Source organism: Brachycentrus maculatus, unplaced genomic scaffold (assembly GCF_059751285.1).
Source record: "Brachycentrus maculatus isolate JH-2025_06_01 unplaced genomic scaffold, ASM5975128v1 h1tg000010l, whole genome shotgun sequence".
Classification (NCBI taxonomy): Eukaryota; Metazoa; Arthropoda; class Insecta; order Trichoptera; family Brachycentridae; genus Brachycentrus; species Brachycentrus maculatus.
In genome coordinates, this window is record NW_028280764.1 from 673,707 (window position 1) to 699,577 (window position 25,871).

The window sequence follows — 25,871 nt, forward strand, 5'->3', positions numbered from 1 at the left end:
ATGCGGAGAAAGAAAATGAAATTGAAGAAAAATATTTATTCAGTGGTTTGAATTTGATTAATTGGACATAATCAAATCGTTGTATAGCTATATTGTTACAATTTTTTTATGGCAACTATAAAGGGACTGGGGACAGCAACGAGAAGTTACTGTCGGTTTACTGTAAGGATAGAAAAGCGCAAGATTACAAAACGTCTTCGGAAGCTAAATATACATCACATATCCCCCTGTATTTAATTTGCGATAAAATTTCTAGCGATAGAAATGCAAATAGCTTATCGATAAACATTGAGTATACAATTGGACAATGAGGTCATCCCTTTATAAACATAATCAAGCATAGATTTTGGAAATATTTGAGTAGAAAATAGCATTCTGTACTAAACATGGATCATTGCAAAATGTCATTTTCAGAAAAAACAATACTTATGAATACATATATCATTAGTAATATGTAAAACCAAAAAGATTTTTTCATTTTTTTTTCAAACCTTTTCACTATATGGGTCATATTTTTGTAATCTTTTCATGTTTTAATAATTTGTTGTTTTAATAATTTCAATAAAAAGATAGCATAAATTACATTATTTTATTTCTCGGGTGGGTTCAGAAAGTAAGTGTTGTCAGTAATGAGAAATGTTCTTAAAGATACTAAAAATAGAATTTAGTAGTGTTTTCATTAAAGAGTTATGTACCAGCCCATCTGTACTCCAGTAAACCTCCTTGGAGTGATAAGGAAACAAAGCATCCATCGTGTGTTTCCGTGTAAAACAATAAGCCTTTTGGATGTGCTGGACGCACTTCGAAATCCAAACTGAAGTGTATGTCACCCATTGGCATAGACACTAGCTTTACATATGAACGGGTTCCAGAAAACGATACATCAGATAAATCAACATCTGCAAAATAAAACAACACAGAATTATATTTTTTGAAATTCATTCATTCACTAGGGCAAAAGAAAAATATTCAAAGAAAAGAATATGGTTGTGAAATAAGTATTTTCATACTAAATATCTTGGGTATACTGGCAAAAAACGTTAACTCGAAAATATGCAATTTTGACTTACTGATGTATATTACAAAATTTTCAATGTTCTATAAACTGGCTAAATACACTAAGTAGTTGGAAATGTCATATATACATGGTTTTAAAAGTAAATTCAACTTCAACTTTAATAGCGGGTATTTTGTTCAAGCTTTAAATAACAGGGATTATTCAAACAATGATTTAAGAGTTTTTTGCCAGTATACTTACAAAATATTATTTGGACAAATTATCTGTTTTTTTTTTTACAAACTAACTATGGCATTAAGTGGTATCCACTTTTTCACAAGTGAAATGCTTTATTTAGCTTCTTGGAGTTCTTCTATAATTATCATAAATGTTCATTAATTTCAGTTTTATTATAATTAGAAAAAAATGTAATTCTAATTTTTAATATAAACCTCCAATAATTCTAAATGTGAAAAATTATTATTCAAAATGAAATTACAAGAACAGAGAAAATTTTCTTTCAAATTTGGTAATTTGAAATACTTTTTTGAATATTAAACCATTTGATTTTTAATTAACAAGCTTTAACTATAATAATAACAGAATTTGGCCATCTTGAGAGTCAGAAAATGATGATAATAATGTCATACAATTACCTTTCTCACAAAAGATTCCAGTTTTACCCAATGGACAATCACATTGATATCCAGTGACTATGGGGACGCAAGTGGCTCCATTAGAGCAGTTATGAGCACCCGTATCACAAGGGTTACGTTCGTTACTGCACAGAGGTCCGAAAAATCCATCACCACATAAACAGCTGTGAAATCATAATAATATTCTTGTACCCGGCTCAAATATACATTATTTTTAATGTTTGTTTTAATGTTAAGGGATTTTTAGTTATAAACATACCTGTAACTTGCAGAGTGGTGCAAACAGGCCCCACCATTATTGCATAGCATCGGGTGGCACTGAGTGACACTGCACTGGCCTACAGCTCGTCCCTTGATGGGGGCCCAAGGAACCCCCGCTCCGCCCCCTCCTCGTAACCAGAGGTCAAAGATACATCCAGAGAACCCCCCGTGAAGAGGAAGGTCGTGTGGCAATTGTGAGAAATTGGCGGACTCGTGACCTCCTAAAAAATTGATAATGATAAAATTACCTATTCATACTTTACATCAGTGCTTTTCAAGAATTAATTGTTAATTATATAAATGAGAATTTTAGTCCAGGGTATATTATATGTCTTCTTTTATTTGACTTAGAACATCACATCAGATCGATGCGGTGTCAACTTAATCATTAATTATATGAAGGCAAGGTGATGAGCCCTGTGCTTAAAATTCTTGGATAAATCTATCCTTAAGGAGAGGAGTATATCTGAAGGGATACATATGAAGAAAGCAAAGGAGCACATTGAGAAGGAACTCACTCCTCAGATAAAATTACTTGCTGACATTTTAAAAGATTGTTTCATTTCTTTTACAAATGTACATACCTAAATATAGCAGCGGTACAACATTTAGCAGATGAAGGTTTCCTGGAGCATTCCCGGTAATATTAGGCATTGTATCTACAGAAAGCCATGCTGACCGCCCGAGTCTACCAATCCTTATAGTGTGTGGACGGTTTCCGCGGGCTAGTACGGGACGTGATGTAAATATCCTTCGTGGACCTACAAGTCAAGTTGTTTATTTCATTAATCTTTAAGTATGCCTGTATTTAGTGTGGATAACTTAAAGATGCATAAGCAAATACCATTTCCCAAATTCCAGGTCAGCATTATATATCCCTTTACAAATGTTACAGCCAAGTGATCACTCTTCGGATCATGTAAGCCACCTTGCCCCAAGAAGGCCAATAGGGCTATCTGATCCATGTCATGCGGTTTGATCTTAAAATGCATTTCTAAATCGTGAGAGATTAGTTGTAAAGGTAAGGGATAGGCGGCAAATGATGATAGCCCCCCCACCATAGGAGAGAAGGATGGTTGAGCTATGTCTAAATCTGAAATCAACATCATTATCAGTAAAAGCTCATTAATTTGTATTTTGCTACAATTCGAAATTGTTATCCCATCAATGGTTTTTCATACAAAATTTGAAATTTGTAAAAAAAAATATATAAAGTTTGAAACTCGAAAATATATTTCTATCGAAATTCGAAATGAAATTGGGACGAAAAAAAAAAAACAATCAAATACTTAATTTTTTTTATTTGAATTCATATTTTTGATTTCATCTACTGTTTTTTTCGACATTTCAAATATGACAGTTAATATTTATTTTGACAATGTTTTTTTTTGTCAAAGGGCGTTTGTCCACTACACGGAATTACACGGAATTCTGACAACCGGCATGTCAGTTAGTGTTTTAAAACGATGATTGGCTTGGATTGGCTTCTGCTTTTGTATATTTTTCTTCGGATCGGAGCTCTTGATCGGTGCTTGAACACGTTAACTACACAGTCGTAGTCACTTTCATTTTTCAAAACCGGACTGCCAGAGGATAAAATTCCGGGTAGTGGACAAGCGCCCTATGCATGTGTTTTTGTAAAAAAAATGGTTAGAAAAATCTTACTGTGTTCACAGAAGAGTCCGTGTTTTCCCAAAGGACATAAACACAAAAATCCACTTCCTGGATGTCGTACGCACGTTCCACCAAACTGACAAGGATTTGTGCTACATACAGATTCTGTGCAGTCGTCACCCAAGTATCTAGGAAAAAATAATGCAGAAGAATGAATATTTATGAATAATCTTTTATTTTTGGTCCACATTGTTACTAAAGTAATGTAGTCTTACCCATTGCCACAGTTGCATCTCCAATGATCACCAACATCATTACAAGTTCCACCATTGCTACAAGGATTAGAGAGACAAGCCAAGGAAGAGCATTCCTTTATTTCAAATCCATCAACTGCGTCCTTAAAAATATGCCTCGGTTTCCCATCTATCTACAATATACATAACATGGGATACAAGTATTAAAAAACAAAATGAAATATATCTTCAGGTATTTGAGTTTACAAAACATATTTCTAAATATGTAATTTGGAACACTTACTTGCAGTCTCAACATACAGCCAGTGAAGGAGGCTATATTAGCGGGAGAATGATCTACTATTCCGAATCCATCAGCTACTGCTCCAAGATGCAGCCAAGAGTTCTTATCAGGTGGATAGGATGAGGGAGCTGCCAACTGACCACCGCTCATAGCGAGGGTGTCATTGATATGCAATGAGGCATTGCAATGTCTCCTCCTATCTGTTAGTTCTAATCTGATAAAGGAATATAAAACATACAAAATACATATATGTTTATTCATATGAGATTCTTGTAAATCATAATAATGATTTTGCTAAAACTTACATTGCTTTTATTCTCAGTTCATGTCCATTATTCACCGGTACTTCCAGTTCACTTAGTAGCATAGTTTGATATCCGCAAGAGAATTTGAACTTTAAAAGTCCATTTTGCATATATAAACATATATAAGTATCCTGGCCGATGTTGGCATAGAGAATTAATCCTTCAGACGATAGTGTTCTCGCTCTTAATTGAACTGTTATCCCGGTGAGATTGTATAGTTTGTGTGTCAAATATGAATCGCCACTGAATGCAGCTGATGCAATTCCTAAAACGTGTTCGCAAATTGGGCCATCAAAGTCGAACTTGCAGACGCACTGAAAAAATCATGTTTTAGTAAATTTATATAACCAAACAATCACAAGGATCAGAGGGTATTATTAAAGTTAAAACATACCTTAGGACCTTCTGTTGAATGAATGCAAACGCCTCCATTAAGACAACCTAGCTTTATACAATCAGAATCCAAGGATTTAACAGTAGTGTATTCAACATCTTGATTGGTAGATTCATAAGTTGTTAATGATGATGGTGTCGAAGGCATTTCGGTAAATAGTGATGACATTCCATGAGTAGTTTCTCCATCAAAAGTAACTGTGGTGTCGTCAAAGAAAACAGTACTCCGCCCTGTCAATGATACTGTTGTGAAATCTGCAGATTCTGCGTCGCTAACTGAAGTTCTTTCAGTCTTCATATCATCAGGTATAAAAACTTTGGTGAATTGGGTTTCACTGACAATAACTGAACTGCCTTCTGTTGAAAATCCCATTTTGTCACTTTCATCGGTGACAAACTGTTTTTCACTTGTAGCTATTCCACTATCATGAGTAGTTTCTGATTCTGTTACTTGATCTGTATAATATTTTTCAGGTTGAGTTGTTAAAATAATATCAGTTTCAGAAACAAGTGATCTTTCATCAATTTCCGTCGAAGAATCAAATGGCCTTGAATGAGTTGTCTGTATTACAGTTGAATCAGTAGCAGTGTAATCAAATGTTAAGGAGGATTGGGTAATGCTTTGGTTTGAATAAGGCGGAGATACACTTGATTCTTCAGATGATGCAAAGCCAGTAGAAAATACATCCCACGGCTCAGATGATAATTTGATTACCTCTGTGGAAACTGATTCTGAGGTTGGTATATCTGTAGGTGATAATGACGAAAAACTTATAGTATTATTATTATTATCTAAAGTTGATAAGGTGGTTTGGTCCCATGAGAATATTGGCACACTAGTTTCAGTATCTCGGCTCGTGTACATCATTGTCGTTTGATAAAAGGAAGTCAAATCTTCAATAACTGTCGTTTCTTCACTTAATGTTGATAAAGAAAATCCGCCTGGTCCAATGGAATGTACATCTATTTGTGTGGAAGCAGAAACAGAGGTCGAAGGATATACTTCAGTAGGGACTGTTGGAGCTATGTATTCACAGTTCAATTGATCATCATCTAATATAAGACACTCGCAAAGTATTCCTGTTAACATTGGAGGACACGAGCAAGTAAAATTGTCTACTCCATCAATACAAGTTCCACCATTCATGCACCTGTAATAAAGTTTATTCATATACATAATTATATTATGTGTTTTATGGTGCAGAATTGAAATTAAGTGATTTCATGGTAGTGTTTCCGCTCTCTACATCTTGCTTTTTATTTTTTAGGTGATTACTAACCGCCGGTTAAAAAAAAACGTATTTTTAATAGAATAAACATGATATTTACAGTAAGATAGTGCATTAGGGCAAGTCAAGGGGGTCTAAACTCATAATCTTATTCTCTTTCCATTATTTTAATATAAATATATTTTTATACATATATTTTTGTGTGTAGTATATACATATATACGAGTATACTCATAAATATATATATATATATATATATATATATATATATATATATATATATATATACTCATAATATATATATATATATATATATATATATATATATATATATATATATATATATATATATATATATATATATATATATATATATATATATATATATATATATATATATATATATATATGTATATATATATATATATATATATGTATATATATATATATATATATATATATATATATATATATATATATATATATATATATATATATATATATATATACATATACTCATGTATATGTCATATGGACCTTAGAGGCTCTGCACTCTTCACCTCTAGGTTTGGAATAAATGTTAAATAATAATAATTAATACTGTTTAAAATGTCCTCCTCCGTAGTGTAATGGTCAGCACGCTCGGCTACCGTTCTGGAGGTCCAGGGTTCGATTCCCAGGGGGGGGTCTAATAAATATAAGTGATTTTTCATTTTAATATTTATTCAACATTACCCTGGACTGGTACCCGAAGCGGAGGGCTGATCACCTTTCCTTCGTGTGTTAACGATCAAGATAACACTGCGTTTATATGATGCAGTGCCCTATGCACCATTGGGGTGCGGATAAGGGTTCAAACGAACTGTTTAAATCAAAGGACCATGTACATAATTGTTATGCTTTTGTTTTACCAATTTCTCTAGCAGTCAGTTACTAGGTATACTAGGTATAAGTTTCAAATATCTAAAACATATATATCATAATATTTCAAATACCTCGATGGACTCAGAAGACATTCATCATACTGATATTGACACTTTTCTCCGTGGTAATCAGGAACACAATAACATACTTTTATGGTATCTTCCATCATGCAAAGTGCTTTGTTGGTACAAGGATTATTCGAGCATAACTCTATTTGTGATTCACAGTATTTTCCAGTGTAACCTGAATCAATTTAAAAATGTAGAATGTATGACATTTTTATATTTTTTAATAGGCCTTTGTGAATGTTATGTACAATAGTACAATATACATGATTTATAATTACCGAAAGCACAGGCGCATAGAAAACCTGCATGCTGATCTATGCACAATCCTCCATTTTCACAGGGTGACGATGCACATTCATCTATTGGTAATTCACAAAGTTTTCCTTCCCAACCTTAAACACATTTTTTAATAATTTCAATTAAGTAGTTTATTTCATTTGTACTATTCACTGATGTCAATATTCATTGGGCTAATAATATATTTTTCATTTAGGTAAAGATTGAGAAGAGTTTTTTAAGGTGGTATGGACACGTCGAGCGAATGGATGACGAGAGAATGACTTAGAAAGTATATGTGGCAAATGTGAGCGGGAGAACAGAACGAGGAAGGCCGAAAAAGATCAGATCAATCAGAACCTAAAATCTGGTGGTGTCAAAAGTCTGCGTAATCGGAAGGCATGTATGTATGACTAGATGTATGGATGTGAAGGAAGCGAGGAGTATATGTCAGGACAGAAGAGTGTGGCGTTCCATCCTCTCTGCCTACCCCTGATGGTAGTAGCAGTAGTAGTGGTAGTAGTGAAATACCAGTTTAAAAATATATTTTTATCTTAGAATTACCAGGGGAACAGCGACAAGAAAAAGACATCCCATGTCCTTCCACACATTGGCCTCCGTTGTCACATCTTGCTTCTTCCGTCGTATTGCAGACTGCTATATCCATCTCGCAGTGTTCTCCAGAGTATCCGGGCAGACAGAAACACTTGTATCCGTTGGTGTCATCCTGACAGGTTCCATTGTTTTGACACGGATTTGAGTCACACTCGTCAAAATTTTCTTCACAATTTAAACCTATAAAACATTATAAATGTCATTATTGATATTAGTTTTAGGCTTCAGTTGGAACTAATTCAAAACTTTGTCATAAATTGAAGTTTTGTACTGACATTTCTTGGTGGAACTGCATTTTATATAATAAAAAAACAACCATGTAATTATTTCCACATTAATTTTATTTGACCAACAACCAGTTTTCGTTGTAACCGACATCAGTCCGATGATGATTTTTAAATGTTTGATTGACCAACATCGAGATTACAATTATCTTAAGCCAGTATATCCTTTGGATACTGCGAAGTAAAAGATAATTTACAAATAAATAACACAAATTTACCGACAAATCCATCTGGGCAGGTACAATTGTATTCCGCTATCCCGTCAATACACGAGCCACCATTTTGGCACGGATCAGACCAACATTCATCCCAGTTTGTTTGGCATTGTATTCCCGTATAGCCATCGATGCAGTAGCAGGAATAGGTACTGGAAAAGAACATACATGTGATTTTAAAATAAAAACAACTGTTTTGTGTGAAATTTAAACTTTCAAATAGACAGATAAGTGATAGCCAAGCCATTATCAAGACTGCGAAACTACAGATTGAAGTTTTTCTAATATTTTTTTTAATAGTTGTTCCGCGTTGCAAGACGAAACAGCTGTCTCAAAAATAAATAAATTGAGCACAACTGCGAATTGTATTTTCATTTATATTACTTATAACCAGGACTTATTCTTCCATGTAACGCGTTGGAACGGTGTTTCGGCACATTTTTTCAAGGATATATTTTTTTTAATCTTTCAAAATCAATTTGACGAATTATTTTTAAATACTTTGTCAAAATGATAAAATATGGTATTGTCATCAATATTTAAATGATATTTTAATTGATTTTTTTAGTAAAAAGCTTGACATGAAGTGAGTTCCTTTGAGGGACCTTTTTTGTTAAAAAAGACATGCTTATGACAATAAACTGTCCACCTCAGTAGTGTAATGGTCAGCACGCTCGGCTACCATACTGGTGTTCTCGGGTTCGATTCCAAGGGGGGGGGGGGGGTCAAATAAATATAAGTGATTTTTCACTCTAATATTTATTCAATACTACCCTGGACTAGCACCTGAAGCGGAGTGCTGGTCACATTTCCTTCATGTGTTAAGAATCAACATAACATTGCGTTTATATGATGCAGTGCCCTATGCACTATCGGATGCGGAAAAGGGTTTGAAGAACAATAATAAATCATTTACCTGTTGAGGTCATCAATGCAGACTCCGTGCAGGCAGGGGTTGCTGAGGCAAGCCAGGCCGGCCGAGACGCCCTGCAGCAGGGCGGCCCCCAGCAGCAGCGCGGCCCCCGCCAGCAGGAAGGCCCCCCGCGGCGACCCCGCCCCCCGCCACCGCGCGGCGCCCGTCATGTCACATGGTCTCTAGCTGTTATCTGAAAACAGCGGAAATATCGCGACGTTTTATTTCTTAAAATTTAATAAATTGGAACCTTATTTTCTTTATACCCAGATGTCATTTGACGTTATTGATTTTTTTCTTAAAACACCATGTTAGTACTGAAAAAAGTTTTTCTTCGAAATAAATACATATATGGTTTTGAAAAGAAAATAGTTATTATTGAAACGTAAGGAGTTGAAAAAATTCAAAAAATATTTTTGTCAATATTCTTTTAAAAAGTCCAATTTCAATATATATATTTTAAATCGTGCGTAAAAGAAACGACCGGTTTCTAGCGCTGCCTATCGCATACTAAATTGTATGTTTGCGAGTTCACCTTTAAGCCTAGTTGTTTACCATCAATTATATGCGAGTTCCCAATTAACAGGAATGATATCCTTCTTGAAATTCGATATACTTTTTAAAAAATATTGATTTTTCTATAGTATTTTTTTTTGATAAGTTGAAAATAAATAAATCTTAGTTAGGATTAGGGATAGATATTAGATAATGCCAAGAAACAGTGAAGGTAATATATTTTCTCTGTGATATTTAGATATCAGGTAGGCAAGCTGTATTATTCGGCTAGTAAAGGGTTACTGATATTGGTTTAGTAACACTAAACCTTCTAAAGCTGCCCCAATATTAGTACCCCTAGATAATTATTGTCACTACTAATTATGATGTACTGCCAGACGTGGAATATGGTATGTATAAACTATTATAGCATACTTGACCCTTCTATATCTTAACTAATACCTTCGTAGGTACTTGAATTATCTATCGAAAATCTTGAAATCCTTGAACTATTTCAGTCGATTATGCCAATTCACTTCAATGGTGACTATGATATATGTATAACAATCTCATTATCATTCATCGTTCACTTTGTGTAATACCACTTAAAAAACACTACTTCGTGACTACCGGTTTCAAAATAATCATTCCATCAACAGGTTAAGCGTATATTAAATTGAATTTTTTACGGTCTGAGATTTATATTATACAAAAATAAAATTTTGAAAGAAAGATGACAAATGAATCACAATGGAAATATTTTAAGATGTGATAAAATTTACATTTGGCCTAATAATGGAATGATTATTCCGAAACCGGTTGTCACGAAGTAGTGTTTTTTTTAAAGTTACTACACAAAGTGAACGATGAGCGTGTTAAATTACCATACCACAAAGTTAACAATGCTTTAAATATACAAAATATATGATATATAAGTTATTATTGGTCTATATTTTTCCTGGTTTGAAATAGGTATCATCCAAGTGAGAATGGGGGATGAGAATTCAGAGTTGAGTTGTTTCTATCCACGTATTATGTAGATTCAATGCAAAGCGCTTCCTTTTCTTTTATGGGGAAGTAAATCATCATAAAATATTTACCAAAGTGCCATGTATCCGAGAAATATATTGCACTTACAAAATAAATGACGTAGAAATTTATGTAAGCCATACGTTAGTCGTTACAACTGCCTCGACTCGTCTATACCAGGTCTGGCCAACCTAAATTGCTCCCCGGTTCGCATCGATGACCTAAAATTTTCCCAAGGGCCGCATATAGACAGATTTTTTTTTTAATTCAACGAATTTCGTACTTATTGATTTTTTGTAATTATTATAAATAATTTTAATGCAGAGGTAATCAGAAAGTACAATCAGGGTAATTGTAAAGGAAAAAAACATTACTACGACCAGATGTGAGAAGAAAACACCCATTGAACCAACAAAAATGTATTTGTAAAGTAATAAACATTTTGAAAAATTTTAAGAATCAAAATTATTAATTAGGACACATAAATCAAACAATATTAAAAAAATATTTGAAATAAAACCAATTCATCAATGAACACTCAGTGCGAGATTTGAGTTTCTTTTCGTTTATTAAATTTTTCTTAATCTATTTCAATAGTTGAAGTTGCACACCTCAACTGGTTTTTGAGATTTTTTGAGATTGCGATGCTGAAGAGCGTGCGAACGGATATAGTTCACTGTTTTTATAACAACATGCATAACTTGTCTCATAGATAATACTTGAGGGCATTTTTTTTTTGATGTATCAAACCGTGTATTACAAATATATCACTGCTTTAAAAATATATTCTTCGTACATGACCGCGGGCCGCGGATTGGCCACCCTTGGGCTATACCTACATTTCTACCGACTGCGACTCGAGAAAGCTAGAATGGAAAATGTGAAAATGAAGGGGAGGAAAATGATAGTTTCAAACTTTAGTATTTATGACGCATTAAAAAAAAAGTGTTATATCCCTTTAGACGTCTTAGCGTAAAATAATATGAGGTGAGTATATCATATTTTACCTACACCAAAAATACAAATAGGTACCTATCTACTTTGAAATAGCTATTTAACCCTTTATGTGCCAGCATAATAAAGCATATATGAAGATTTTTCGAAAGCACCATTTTATTGTAAGACACGAAATAAATTGTGTATTTTATAAATAAAATTTTACACTATTTATATATTTGGCGTTTAATTTGTAAAACTCCATTTTCATTTATATATTAAAAATAAAATTCAACCACTGATTTAGATAGCATAATTGTATTTTATTATTAAAAACACATAAAAATATAATTTGTAACGGTTGTTTCGCCTTGTTATGACATTAATTAGTAGTTTGAAAATTGCCATAACAAGGCGAAATAAAATTTCTTTAAATGTGTTTTTAATAATAAAATACAATTTAGTAGACTATAAATCAGTAGTTGGTTTTAATATTTAATATAAAACATTAACATCATTTTAAACTCTCATTTGTATTCTAATCCATTAAAAATTATAAAGTATATCGTTATTTTTATATGAGACGAAAAGCTTATCGTGACCGAAGTTCACGATGACTTAAAATTTGGACATATTATTACTTCGAAACGTTCCTTATTGCTTGGCAATCCTATAAAACTGACGCATGTGTAGCGTAAATACGTTTGTGCATAAACGTTAATATGTATGTGAGTTGATATATAAACATTTATTTAATTTTAATATATTACTTTATTATTCAGAAAAAAATAGTTCTCAAATTTCAACCAGTTAAAATTAAAACCTCAATATTGTTCTTACAGTATAAAGTATTATTATTCTTCTTCAAACCCTCATTCACACCCGATGGTGCATAGGGCACTGCATCATATAAACGCAGTGTTATTTTGACCGTTAACGCACGAAGAAAAGGTGAACAGCCCTCCGCTTCAGACACCAGTTTAGATATAAGTATTAAATTAAAATTAGAGTGAAAAAATCACTTATATTTATTTAACCCCCCCCCCCCTTGAGAGTCGAATCCGGGACCTTCAGTACGGTAGCCGACCGTCCTGACCACTACACTACGGAGGCGGACCAACTAAACCAGTATTATTTAACAACTTAATTAAGTCTCAAATAATAAAATGCATTATTTGCACCATTCCGTTTTGACACCGTTACTTTGAATAGGCGGATGAATCATTTATTCCAGAAGCGGTGTTTTTCTGCCGGGAAAACTAACGCAGGGTTTATTGGGTGAGTAATTTTAATTTATTCGGAGAGCCTTCGGCGAAACACGATTCCACTCAAGGTGTAGCGATTATACCAAGGCGTACCTTGCAGACTAAAATCATGCATCCCTCTGTAAGCGAATACTAACGTATGTACGCTTTATATATGCTTGTGTCGCGCTCTTGGAGATAAATATTTAGAGCTGAGTTACTTGTTGGCGCAATTCAAATATTCTCCGTGCCCCGCAGGAAATGCTTTTCTTTAGTAACTTTGAATATTGGTTACGGTCGCACCGACTGTGCTGCGCGGATATATTAATAAATCCCTGCAAATAACAATAGATTTTGTTATATAATATAATAATAAAACCCTTATCCGCACCCAATGGTGCATAGGGCACTGCGTCATATAAACGCAGTGTTATCTTGATTGTTTACACATGAAGGAAAGGTGATCAGCCCTCCGCTTCAGGTACTAGTCCAGGGTAATATTAAATAATTGATTAAATATAAATTAAATAAATGATGTTATACCTACTCTATATTGTTTTATTTTGTCTCTGCCCCTAATGTAATGATACGTACTCGGCGATATATTCGTTATAAAACCATTTTTCATTTACACATTCTAATAATAATGTGATAATTCATTATAACATTAAAACAACCTCTCAGAAATGTTTTAAGGAACTACGTTGCATTTTTGAAAAAAAAAATGTCAAGTTAAAAATAAAAATATTTATAGCTCAATTATTTTGAGACGCACTCCTCCAATTTCCTTATTGATATTTTTTAATCCAGCTTGGTGCATAAATTCTGCAAAAAATCGAAATTTTTTTTTGGGATTAATGATTTTCTGAAATTTATAATATCAATATATATTTCATAATTTTATTTTTTTAATTTGTGAGAAAGTATTAAGAGATAAATAATAAGAGATAAAAAGCATAAAACCATATTCCAGAATCTTCTGCTATATTTCTCGTCTTTTGTTGCTGCTTATTTTCGTTTCAATGTTTTTTTTTTTTTTTTTTTTTCTATTGAAGAATATTTGAAACACATTTTACAAGTTTGTAACTTTGTATAAATATATGTGTAAAATGACTATTGTTTTCAATAAATATGTATAAATAATAAGTTTTTGAAATTTCTTTCTACGTTTTAAAACTATTTTATTTCAATAGTAGAGATCACTCACACATGATATATTTTTTGTACAATCAATCATTTTTATATGTACCACTACTAGTACAAATTTGTTTCGTATATAATGATACATAATTTTTACAAAATTCTATCGCAACTGAATTCACTCGATAAACGTTTTTTTTCAGTGATTAAAAAATCAATAGATTCGTATCTCGTAAACCGAATGCTTAATTTTATTTTTAGTTCAAAGTAATGAAGTTCGTAAGGCGTAAGATAGTAAAAATGTTTATATTTCTATTATGAAAGCCTCCAGCCGCAGCCGCAGTCGTGCCAAGCCCTGAACTCACCGACTCGGGGAAAGTTGGGTTGAGTAACCCCGACCCCTAACCGAATCCACTCGGTCACGGGACTATCGACATAAATATAACAATGTCATAAGCAAGTTTCCTTTTCCTACATTATGTGCATAGTAAATAGTTTCGTTCAATTCACCAAACTTTCTTTGGCAAAAACAGTTGTAAAATGATGCCAAACTGAAAACACGGCTGTGCGTAATTGTATTATATTGTGTAGGTATTCAGAAACAATATTGAATTATGTAAATATGGTAAACAGTACATTCATGGGCGACTTAAGAAAGATAGTATATTTTAATTAATTTTAAGAAAATAATACTTTAGACTTAGACGATACTCACAAACACAGAATTCAATCAACGACCGACCGCCGAAGAGGTAACACGTCTTTTCGAGTCCGTTTTTTAAACAATGTACGTTGGATATTTTATTTTATTTTTGAGAATATAAAAATAAAAATAAAAGTATTTTTTTAATTCCTTATCTTTTCTTTTCAAAACCATACAATTATTTCAAAGAAAAACTTATTTTTTCACTACAAAAACAGTGTTTTAAGAAAAAAATAAATTACCTACGTAAAATGCTACCTGGAATTAGAGAAAATTAAGTGGTAACTTATCAAATACTGGGCCTTAAGGTTCCGATATAGACTTCCACAGAGAATATACGCAATAAATTACGTCTCACACTATAATATTTTTTAAATTATAAAACTTTACAGTGATTGGATAAATACTAACATTAGTGACATTTAAAAAAAGTAAAAATAACTGAGCACAAAGTAAAAGCTAAAAATATTATAATAGTAATAAAGAAAAACTATACGCTTAGACAATATTTACATATTTCGCTAACTCCTTTCAACAACGTCATAAATCAAAAATCGTTAATTTAGTTGTGCATGTTTTCGGAATGTCCAAAAAATGTACTATATTCCAGCAAAAGTGGCATATTTTTAACATAATATTTACCCGCTACAGGGCAGAAAATGATGTTTTTGCATTTCGAAGAAAATGTATTGTTTATCTATTTTTTTAAATAAACTAAATATTTTTTAAATGGAGAAAAAACCTTCAGGTTTTACCTAAAAAGATCTGTTGCACAATAGAAAGTTCAATATGTGGCTTGATATTTATTTTTAATACATTTGATTATATTCTTAAACTTTAAAAACGATCTCCTGAAAAATCAAGTTTTTTGATATATGGCGTTGTTGAAAGGTGTGAGCGATATATTGAAAAAATAGCTACAGAAAATACAAAATATTGCAATCATGGATGACGTGGTTTGGCCACGTCATCCACGATTGCGTCTCTGACGTCATTAACGAGTGAGTTAGTTTATAAACCATTGTTTCAAACCATGAGGATTACAGATTAAATAACGATTAAGTACAGATAAAAGAAAAATATCTATTTTACATTTTAAGTTTTTAACTGAAAATTAAAATACTGCTTTTAATAATCTCGGTTGTGTATTTACAATTCAAATTTAAGTGGGGCTTTGAAATATCATCAATTAGTAAAATTTTCTCAATTACAAAAACTGTTTCCGCAAAGCCGTAGCACCATCGAAAAAATGGAATTTTAAATTAATTTTTTGTCCTTCACAACCCACAGGTTGGTTACAAACTTTATGACAGAATTTCGATTATATTTATTGAACCGAAATATTTTACAACATTTTGAGTGTGTCCAAATTTTACTATGCACATACTTGTTCACAAATCTGATTATCTCCAATTAGGAGTTATTTTTTATATATTTTTTTTTGACATCACAACATAGATGAAGAATATGGAAGTCTGGGCATTTATAGGGCTTACGACCGTCATAGGCTGGTTTAAGTGATCACTTAGCACAAGTGTAACATTCACCAATTCTAACCATGATTGACAACAAATACGAGAAAGAGTCTCTGCTTAGTAAATAACTTTCCTCATCCCGCCATAGATGTCTCTAATGAACTCTCGCATATTGTGTTTCGATTTTGATCAATATATCTAGAAGTTTCAAGAATTTGAGAAGTGTGGTTGTAAATCATGGGTAGAATTGTTAATTGTTACACGTGTACAAAGTGATCACTTATACTAGCCTATGACGGAAGTAAGCCCTGTAAACGCCCAGACTTATATTCTTCTTCATCTTTGTTGAGATGTCGAGAATAATGTAATATTTTACATTCTAATTATATATATATATATATATATATATATATATATATATATATATATATATATATCCCTGGCTTAGCATCTCTAAAGGTGTTAAACAGGGATGTGTAATGTCACCGTGGCTGTTTAACCTATACATGGATAATTGCATGAAAGAACTGAAAGATCTAAATGTCGGAGCTAGAATGAATAATTTGACTGTCTGTTGCCTTTTGTATGCTGACGATGCTGTTCTTCTTGCCGATAGCAGAGAAGACCTGCAGGCGTTGGTGACAAAAGTGTATAATGTGTGCAAGGAAAGTGATCTATTGATGAATGTTAGCAAATCCAAGATTATGGTTTTTGAAAGAGAAGAATGCAGATCTGAATGTGAAATATTGGTAAACGGAGAGATTTTGGAACAGGTAGATGATTTCGTGTATTTGGGTAGTATGTTTTCTAGGGATGGAAAGATTGATAAAGACATAGAAAGGAGAGTGAATGCTGGGAACAAAGTGAATGGTGCACTGAAATCAGTTATAGCAAATAAAAACCTATCAGCGGAAGCTAAACTGGCAGTGCACAACGGAGTACTGGTTCCAACTCTAATGTATGGAAGTGAAACATGGAGTTGGCAAAAGAAGGATGAAAGTAGACTGAATGCAGTCGAAATGCGATCTCTCAGAAGAATGTGTAACAAAACGATGTATGATAGATGTGCGAATAGTGAAATAAGGAAGGAATGCAAAGCTGAGATAAGCATTATCGATAAAATTAAGAAAGGTGTGTTAAGATGGTTTGGACATGTAGAACGAATGAGTGAGGAAAGAACGGTAAAAAAAATTTATGAGGCGAATGTTAGCGGGAAAAGAAGCAGAGGAAGACCGAGAAAAACATGGCACGATCAGGTATGCCAAATACTTGAAAGTGGTCAGGTTAGGAGTCGTAACAATCGGCGGGTATGTATGAGGAGATGCATGAACGTGGAAGAGGCGAAGAATGTTTGCAAGGACAGAGTGGTGTGGCGCTCTAATCTCTCTGCCTACCCCTGCGGGGAAGCGGCGTGATGGTTAGTTAGTTTTATATATATACATATATATATATATATAAATATATATATATATATATATATATATATATATATATATATATATATATATATATATATATATATATATATGTATATATATATATATATATATATATATATATATATATATATATATATATATATATATATATATATATATATATATATATATATATATATATATATATATATATATATATATATATATATATATATATATATATATATATATATATATATTAATTATATATATATAAATATAATTTTTTAATCTATTTATTTCCAAAATTTCGAGCCTATCTAATTTTTTACCTTTACTACATTTGTGTAAGATTTTTACATTAACATTTTTATCGAAATCATGATAACATAACAATTTGTATAGCCTCTCACCAGTCTGATGATGTCGGTAACGACGAAACCCGGTCGCTGGTCAAATAAAAAAGTGGAAAAGCTAAAAATATTGGTTTTAATCTAATAATAAATTAAAAATGCAATTCCATCACGAAGTGTCAGTGGATAATATAAATCTATTAAAAAAATATAAATTGGAATTTGTTTTTTTTTTAAACTTCTTTCAATAACTCTTTACTTTTAAAAACCACATATTTATTTCGAAGAAAAACTTATTTTGATCTATACAAAATTGGTGCTTGCAAAAAAAATCGATTACGTGAAATCTCACCTGGGTTTAAAGAAAATTAAGTTTTATCATATAGTGGGCATTAAATTCTTCTAACAGCTATTTCAAGATATTTGAAGTTTGAAATGTTTGAAATAAAATCTTCGTATACATGTATTCTTCTTCTTCTAACCCTTATACGCACCCAACGGTACATCGGGCATTGCATTATATTGACGTAGTGTTATCTTGATTTTTAATTGTACGTCAAGGCAAGGTGATCAGCCTTGCACTTCAAGTACCAGTTCAGGGTGATATTAAATAAATATAAAAATGAAAACCACCCATAATTATTATGACCCCCCCTGAGAATTGAACCCGGGATCTCCAGCACGGTAGCCAGATGATCTAACCGCTATATACTACGGAGGCGGACGAGAATTGCCCTCCCGCAATATATGTATAGAATATAGTTTTCCTAAAAAATACTTTGACAAAATAAACTGATCATTTTACGTTAATATGAGAAGAGCTTCCGAAAAGTAATTTATTAGAGTCCCGTACTGTATTGAGATGAGACACCACGTGACGCACAAGAGTATGAATATTTTAGTCTGGAGCAGCCCTACCGCCGCCTCCCGATGCTATAATAATGATAAGGGTCTTGTCTGATGCGTATTCGGGTACCGCTAATCGTACCAGAATTAATTGAGTATAAAGTCTCACGGGCGGGCGGGCAGAGTGGAAATTACTCGCTAATTTATTTATCCCTCCAGGGGCGCATCCCGCCCCCCTCACTCTCGGTACTCCACAAATAGACGTCCATCCTAATCTCTACGTTATTACATCCTCTTAATCCACCCAACACCAAATTTGATAATATCTTTATTTTTATTTACTCTTTCGGCATTATTTTTCAGAATTTACAAATCACATAACATATACAATTAACTCATTCCACTCACATAAATTAAAATTATTACACACAGTATACAAAGGCCAAATAATGAATTACTTTGAAATTGTAGTAATCCAAAACAACTCAAATTCTTTTTTTTTTTGTTTTTTTTGACATCTCACCAAAGATGAAGAAGAATATGGAGGTCTGGGCATTTACGGGACTGACGACCGTCATAGGCTGGTTTAAGTGATCACTTTACACAAAATAATTTGAAAATATTTCCTGTAATTGGAAATAATCCAGATTTTGTGAACAAGTATTTGGACACACTCAAAATGTTGTAACTCGAATTCTAATAATAATTTAATAAATAATATTTTGTTTCAAAATTCTTCACCTTCGCTTTCCATTTTTTCCTTTATTTTCTTCACCTCCTGACTTCTGAGTTTATTAACATTTTCCATATAAATCTGTATATTTTTTCAATCGACGATTATAAATATTGTACATATATAGGTAGAATGTAATAAAAAGGAACAAAAATCCAGAATTATTTGAAGGTAAACCGCAAGACCCGGTAACAGCTACTGTACCTAAGTACCTACTATAACATGACGGTTTGTGAACACAAAAAATAATACGATTTAACGGGTCAATAACTGCCAACTTGGATGCGTGTTAATAAAATATCCTTTTTAGTTGCATAAAGCTGAAGTATCAAAAAAAAATCTTTTCCCCAAAAATATGTTATATGTGAACTAATTCGGAATGATTCTTACCATTATATACGTATATATATATATATATATATATATATATATATATATATATATATATATATATATATATATATATATATATATATATATATATATATATATATATATATATTTTTTAATATTATTTCTTGAATGATAACGTCACAATCAGTCATACTTAAAAATCCATGAAATAAGAACTAGCATGTGAAAGGTAAGGTGCCATATTAATTTCAAGAATTGGTGCAATATGGATCATCAATAGTGGGCAGAATGGTGAACGTTACATAAGTGTTTGAAGAGATCGATTAAGCCAACCAAATACCTGGTCGTAAGCCCTGGGATTCTCAAAATTCCATTTTCCTTTATATGAATATAAAACACGATAGATGTTTCATCCCCAGTTGAGACACCTATGTATATGTTTATTATTTGAATCCATAAATAATTAATCAAGCTAAATGTTATTTTATAACATTTTTTTTAATGATGTAGCTTATTAATTAAACAAGATGCAAATTTAAAAATTATTTGGGTAATTATTCACGAGAAAAGTAAATAATAAAATGCCTCCACCTGTTTCCATGACCCGCCTCTGTGGCGAAAAAGGGATTATCCTCACCTTAACACCCAGTTAATATTTTAATATCTCTCCATAATATTGTGTTCGTAATTCCTATCGTATTAGGTTTCTATATTCAACATTTCAACGGAAATGGATCGAATGGTTGAACTGGAAACGAAGGAAAATTATGTGGTCAGTTGAACTTGATCCTAAATATTATATTCTCAGAGTATCGATTTCTACACTTCTAGTATTTCTATAGAATACACAAAATAAACGAAGATTGAACTACGTTAACTTATTTATTTCCATAAAAGAGTAAAATGGAAATAAATATTTGTTAATTTTAAATAATTAGAGAAAATACATTTTTACTGCGACATACCTTGCTTTATTATTACTATGTGTTTTTACTTCTATCTCTATTTCCTCTTGTATCCTTTATTTATTGTTAGTACAATTTATTTTGTTTTTTTAATGTTTTTTTTTTAAATAGCTAAAATCACTCATGAGTAGAGGCTTAAAAATAAATAAATAAATGCCTTGTTTCCGCAGTGAACACGATTGTTGTAATAAATTTTATTTTCGGAATAATGTGACAAAACTGAATGGTATTAATTGAAAGCTTCTAACCGCATTTCCGGATCTGATACAGAAGCATCTAGGTTTCCTGACAGACCTGTCTCGCAAAACAATTTTTTTATAAACAAAGTAGCGATAATTATAAGAAAATGTGAAACAAAATTTTATCCCGATTTTACTGTGAATTTACATTTATTGGCTTTCAATGTCCCTGTCACTGCCAATCTTAATAAAACAAATTTCGGAAAACCAGATGGTATGTGGATTTAATTTATTGATCAATTTTCGACAGTATCAAAAGAAGTCACAAAAATATTTTTATCAAATTACAAAAAGTAATTGAACGCCTTAACATAGAAGGGTAATTCCAAACGCTTTTATTATTTTGAAAACAAAATGGTAGAAATTGCATTGTAATACAATCGATTGACCAAATATTTTATCAAACTTTTCTTTTCAAGTTAGAACATAGAAAATACAATAAAAAAAATAATGTGATATTAGATTGACAATAATCTTATCGTAAAATACATTACAAATGGCACTACTTGAAGTAATAAAAAAAACGATAAAAAACTCAAAACATAATTTTGGCAATACATTTTTTCATGGGTTTAATGGAAAACTAAAAGTATGTGCTAAACCCACAATAAAAAATCTTGTTGTCACGAATTCGATAACACGTTACTAACTTTTTATTGTACTTGTATTTATTCGAACATTGAATGTAAACTTATTTTACAAATTTGTTAATAAACATTTAACGTGATTTCTCGGTTTGTTTTTGTTTAAAACATCAACAAGAGTTTGAAATGAACCTACTTGTCTATATCATTTCCTTTGATTTAATTTTCGAAATTTACTTCATGTTATTTTAATCTCACCTTTAAATTCGTAAGTTAAACCCGGATATTGAAATCAATTCTCAGAAAATGGTTCTTACAAAGAAAAACATGATTTCGCAGGAAATTAAAATGATCCGGCATTAATCAATTCTCTTCTCTACCCAATTATTCCTTTCATTTCGATCATATCTCCGGTCTGACTAACATTAAATGGAATATTATTTACTCAATACCTTCCGTAACTCGTAAATAATAAAATCGTATTTATCATAAACGTAGTTCAGACACTCGACATTATTTTAGGGAAATTATACTACAATTATCGACAATATAAACTACGTATTACCTTTTCTTTTCTTTTAGAGACGTACCTTTATAAATAAATTTAAATAAATTTTTATCTTTATAAATAAATTAGAAACTTTAATAAAACATCGTTTTCGTATGGAAAAAAAACTTTTTCTCCGAAATAAATAAATGATTTTGAAAAGAAAAGAGTTATTGAAAAGTAAGGAGTTAAAAAAATATATCTAATGTTTTTTCAATGTATATTCCAAAAAAACAAAAAAAAACTTATAAATCCAAATTCTAAAAAAAAAATCGGACGTTAAATGCGGCTTCTAGAGTTGCCAAACGCTGAATCTGAGATCTGTTATTGCGAGTATGCCCTTAAGTTGTTCACCGATTGTTTTGAAATTTAGACATTGCATTAAAATACCTGTGTGATTTTATGTACTTACCTGTGGCAGAAAAAATGAGGGTTATTAAATAAATAAATAAAAAAAACAGCATTTTGACCGCAATGGCAGCGCGATCTGTTCCATGTAACATCAATATACGCAAAACTTAACATTGCTCATAACTGACAGTTGATATCTTATAGAATTTTTAGTGTTTTCGATTGCATAATTGTTTCATAAATTGCTAAAGTTTTTATTGGTTCACAACCATTGTTAAATTATACATTTTACCAATAACTGCTTTCTATTTTCTTTTATTTTCCACTTGACCAGACTGAGCCACAACAACGCATAATCGCGTACAGCTACTATAATATAGCATGATTTTATAAAAGTGTACTTTAGGAAAGTTGAAATTGATCACATTTTGATCTTGCTTTAAAGCTCTTAAGAAAATTGCAATCTGATTGATGGACAGCTGTCAATGTGATAGCAGCTGTTTCATACGTCATATATCAAATTTTGGTTTATCATTAAAGGGCATCGTAACTAGTATTAATATATTTATTTTTATTTTACGATGAACTCAATAACGCCAAATAACATACTACAATTATTAGAAAGAAAAAAAATAAGAAAAAGTACATTATCTTATATCAAATATCTTTAATGTACTACCATTAAAAACCTTTAATTTTATTTTTAAAATATTGATAGATGCACTATGAGTAACTGTGATGATAAAAACAATGAGTTTTTGATACTTTGTCCTTAATGAAGTTTGATTCAAATTAATATAATTATTTCTAATTTAAAAAAAAAAGATATATTTGTGTTTTTATTATTTACAATACTACTTCAATTTCATAGCATTTCTGTGAGCCTAAGCAGCTCATTATTAGAAATATGTATCAAATCATGGTAGAGTGGGTTCGAACTGAGAAACTCAGACTCAAGAGTCCGCGTCGCTAACCACGGGACCCCAATCCGACACTAATCTCACCTTTAAATTTCTTTCGATCCAATTATATTCATTCATATGTATGTGAAGAGTAAAAAGTAAAAAAAAACGGCTATAAAATACTACGTTGCAATGCCCCATCACCCATCAAATTATTAAAGCGACTGCATAAAAAATAAACATCTCGTATGTATGTTAAAATATTTAGATTATAAAAAAAAATCATTGCTCTTTATCACATAATTTTATAATATGTATTAAATTTTTCCTTGTATTTGTATCGTATTCATTCAACGAATTGTTTCCCAGTTAAATGTAATATAACTTTCCTCTCTACAGCAATACAATACAGAAAACTTGTTAAAAAGAAGGAATACTTTTATTTCAGTGAAAACGTGCGATGATTTTTATATTTGAGTTGCTTCCGCGGCCCCTGTGAGAAGAAACGGAGAAGTTATGCATTATTAACGAGGATTTTACCACAATGTAGCTCCTTGGCTATAAGACGTGAGTATGTACTATACATTGTACATAAGATGCCTAGGTATTATTTACATTTTCTAGGAAAGCTTTCTGGCACTGAAAGAAATGTTGGATTATTAAATTATTCAACGTGCTCATGAATAACGATATTATATAGAGAGATAACGATGCCATTTGTGACTTTTTATTTTCATTAAATAATAAATTCGTTAAACATTCCATATGACGACCGTATTGATTTTATAAGTAATTTAAATCAAATTCCAGCTTGTATAAAAAGTTGTTTCACAGAGTAATACTAGTCGACTGAACGAATGTTATATTCTCTATCAGACTGAAAAATATTTATGTCAAAGACTCACCCATCATAATTAAATTTATATCCTTCAAAATATAATTGACTGGATTTTTGTATTGATATGATAGATTTCAAAACGATTTTTCTCCATACAAAATTATTAAACATATGCTTACGATTACGCGCATGATGAGAAAGGAATAAGCGATCAAACATTTTAGAACGTGAATTTTTGATGGGTGCTTAAAAAGACCGCTTCGGTCTAAAAAACAATTTATTTTATTTTAAAATAAAAAGTCAGAATTGATTGTGTAAAAAAATGTTCTTTTGTCACTAGTAACAAGATAATTGCGTTATAATATATCTGTGTAGTTTGGTGTTTAACAATAATTACCTACGAAAACCTTTCATGGGAACACTTGTTTGAAAACAAAGTCCATTTATTATTAATAGAGTCAGCGTGAAATGGTAGAATTTTGCGGCGAATTTGAATAATTCATCCCTTCTATTTGACTTGGTCTGGCGATGGCTAATTAAAATTGAAAGCCTCCCGGAAACTGACCAGAGCAGAAACGGCCCTCTCATCCAATTTAAATTCACCTACCGAGCCAGACGGTGTTTACCCATTTATACGCTACGCGAACTTGCGAACCTACGAGAGCCGAGATGAACGGCATACGGCGCACAGCGACCGTGGCCGTATGGTGTAGCGTGCAGTATCGTAGGGGCTTTTCATATCGTCCGTCCGCGACCTCCTCCTGCGAGCTGTAACCCTGATAGAGCGCGATGCACGGCACTGGCGCAATGGCAACTTAGTAGGTACGTAGCGTTATGATATATCGCAAACTCATCAAATAACCGGCAACGGACTGCCGGAACTACTTCCAACCATTAGCCGAGCATGAAAACTTTTTGACCTCTCCGGAAATGGAGCTCTTTAAAAGTACCTTACGGCTCATCTGACCACCCTCATATTGCCTCAGATATATCAATATGAATACGCTTATATTTTACTAAATAATAGTAAAATTTAAGCGTATTCTATTTGCAGTTTTAAGCTGATTGGACGAAATTCGTTATATGGCTGTGTGGAAAATGAAACTCCCTCATTAAATTGATATAATAATATTTCTGTAAATAAAATTGTTGGACAATATACGATTTCATCGCAAAAATCTCATTCCGCACGTGCAGGCATTTTGAGCAGTGGCGATCTACAATTGCAGTTGACTTGCGGTTGAGTGTGCGCGGAATGAGTTTTTTGTATGTTTTTTGCAGACTGCCCAACTCCGGCAGCTTGAAGCAATTGACCCGACTACTTTAAAATGCTAGTCAGTGTCTTATTTTTCTTATTACTTCCAAGTTTATTTTGTATGAAATAAGAAGTATGTAGGTACGTACTAATCTGGATTATGAGTACACCATCTTA

General features: G+C 32.0%; 1 protein-coding gene across 2 annotated transcripts in view; it reads right to left on the reverse strand.

The window, feature by feature from the left end:
• eys (eyes shut) overlaps positions 1–25,871 on the reverse strand; it is a 55,496-nt gene that overhangs the window by 6,708 nt on the left and 22,917 nt on the right. Inside the window, exons 2-16 of one of the 2 annotated variants that reach the window (XM_088261405.1) lie at positions 9,291–9,480; positions 8,378–8,526; positions 7,825–8,055; positions 7,263–7,376; positions 6,988–7,159; positions 4,765–5,914; positions 4,371–4,684; positions 4,066–4,279; positions 3,804–3,955; positions 3,580–3,716; positions 2,759–3,007; positions 2,499–2,675; positions 1,913–2,135; positions 1,654–1,817; positions 696–899 (exon numbers count right to left, since the gene is read on the reverse strand). In XM_088261405.1, coding sequence (XP_088117531.1) covers positions 696–899; positions 1,654–1,817; positions 1,913–2,135; positions 2,499–2,675; positions 2,759–3,007; positions 3,580–3,716; positions 3,804–3,955; positions 4,066–4,279; positions 4,371–4,684; positions 4,765–5,914; positions 6,988–7,159; positions 7,263–7,376; positions 7,825–8,055; positions 8,378–8,526; positions 9,291–9,457 — 3,817 coding nt within the window. In that variant the 5' untranslated portion in view covers positions 9,458–9,480. Of the gene's footprint in view, positions 1–695; positions 900–1,653; positions 1,818–1,912; positions 2,136–2,498; positions 2,676–2,758; positions 3,008–3,579; positions 3,717–3,803; positions 3,956–4,065; positions 4,280–4,370; positions 4,685–4,764; positions 5,915–6,987; positions 7,160–7,262; positions 7,377–7,824; positions 8,056–8,377; positions 8,623–9,290; positions 9,481–25,871 lie in introns of those variants that run through there. The other variant, XM_088261413.1, reaches the window with a different exon arrangement.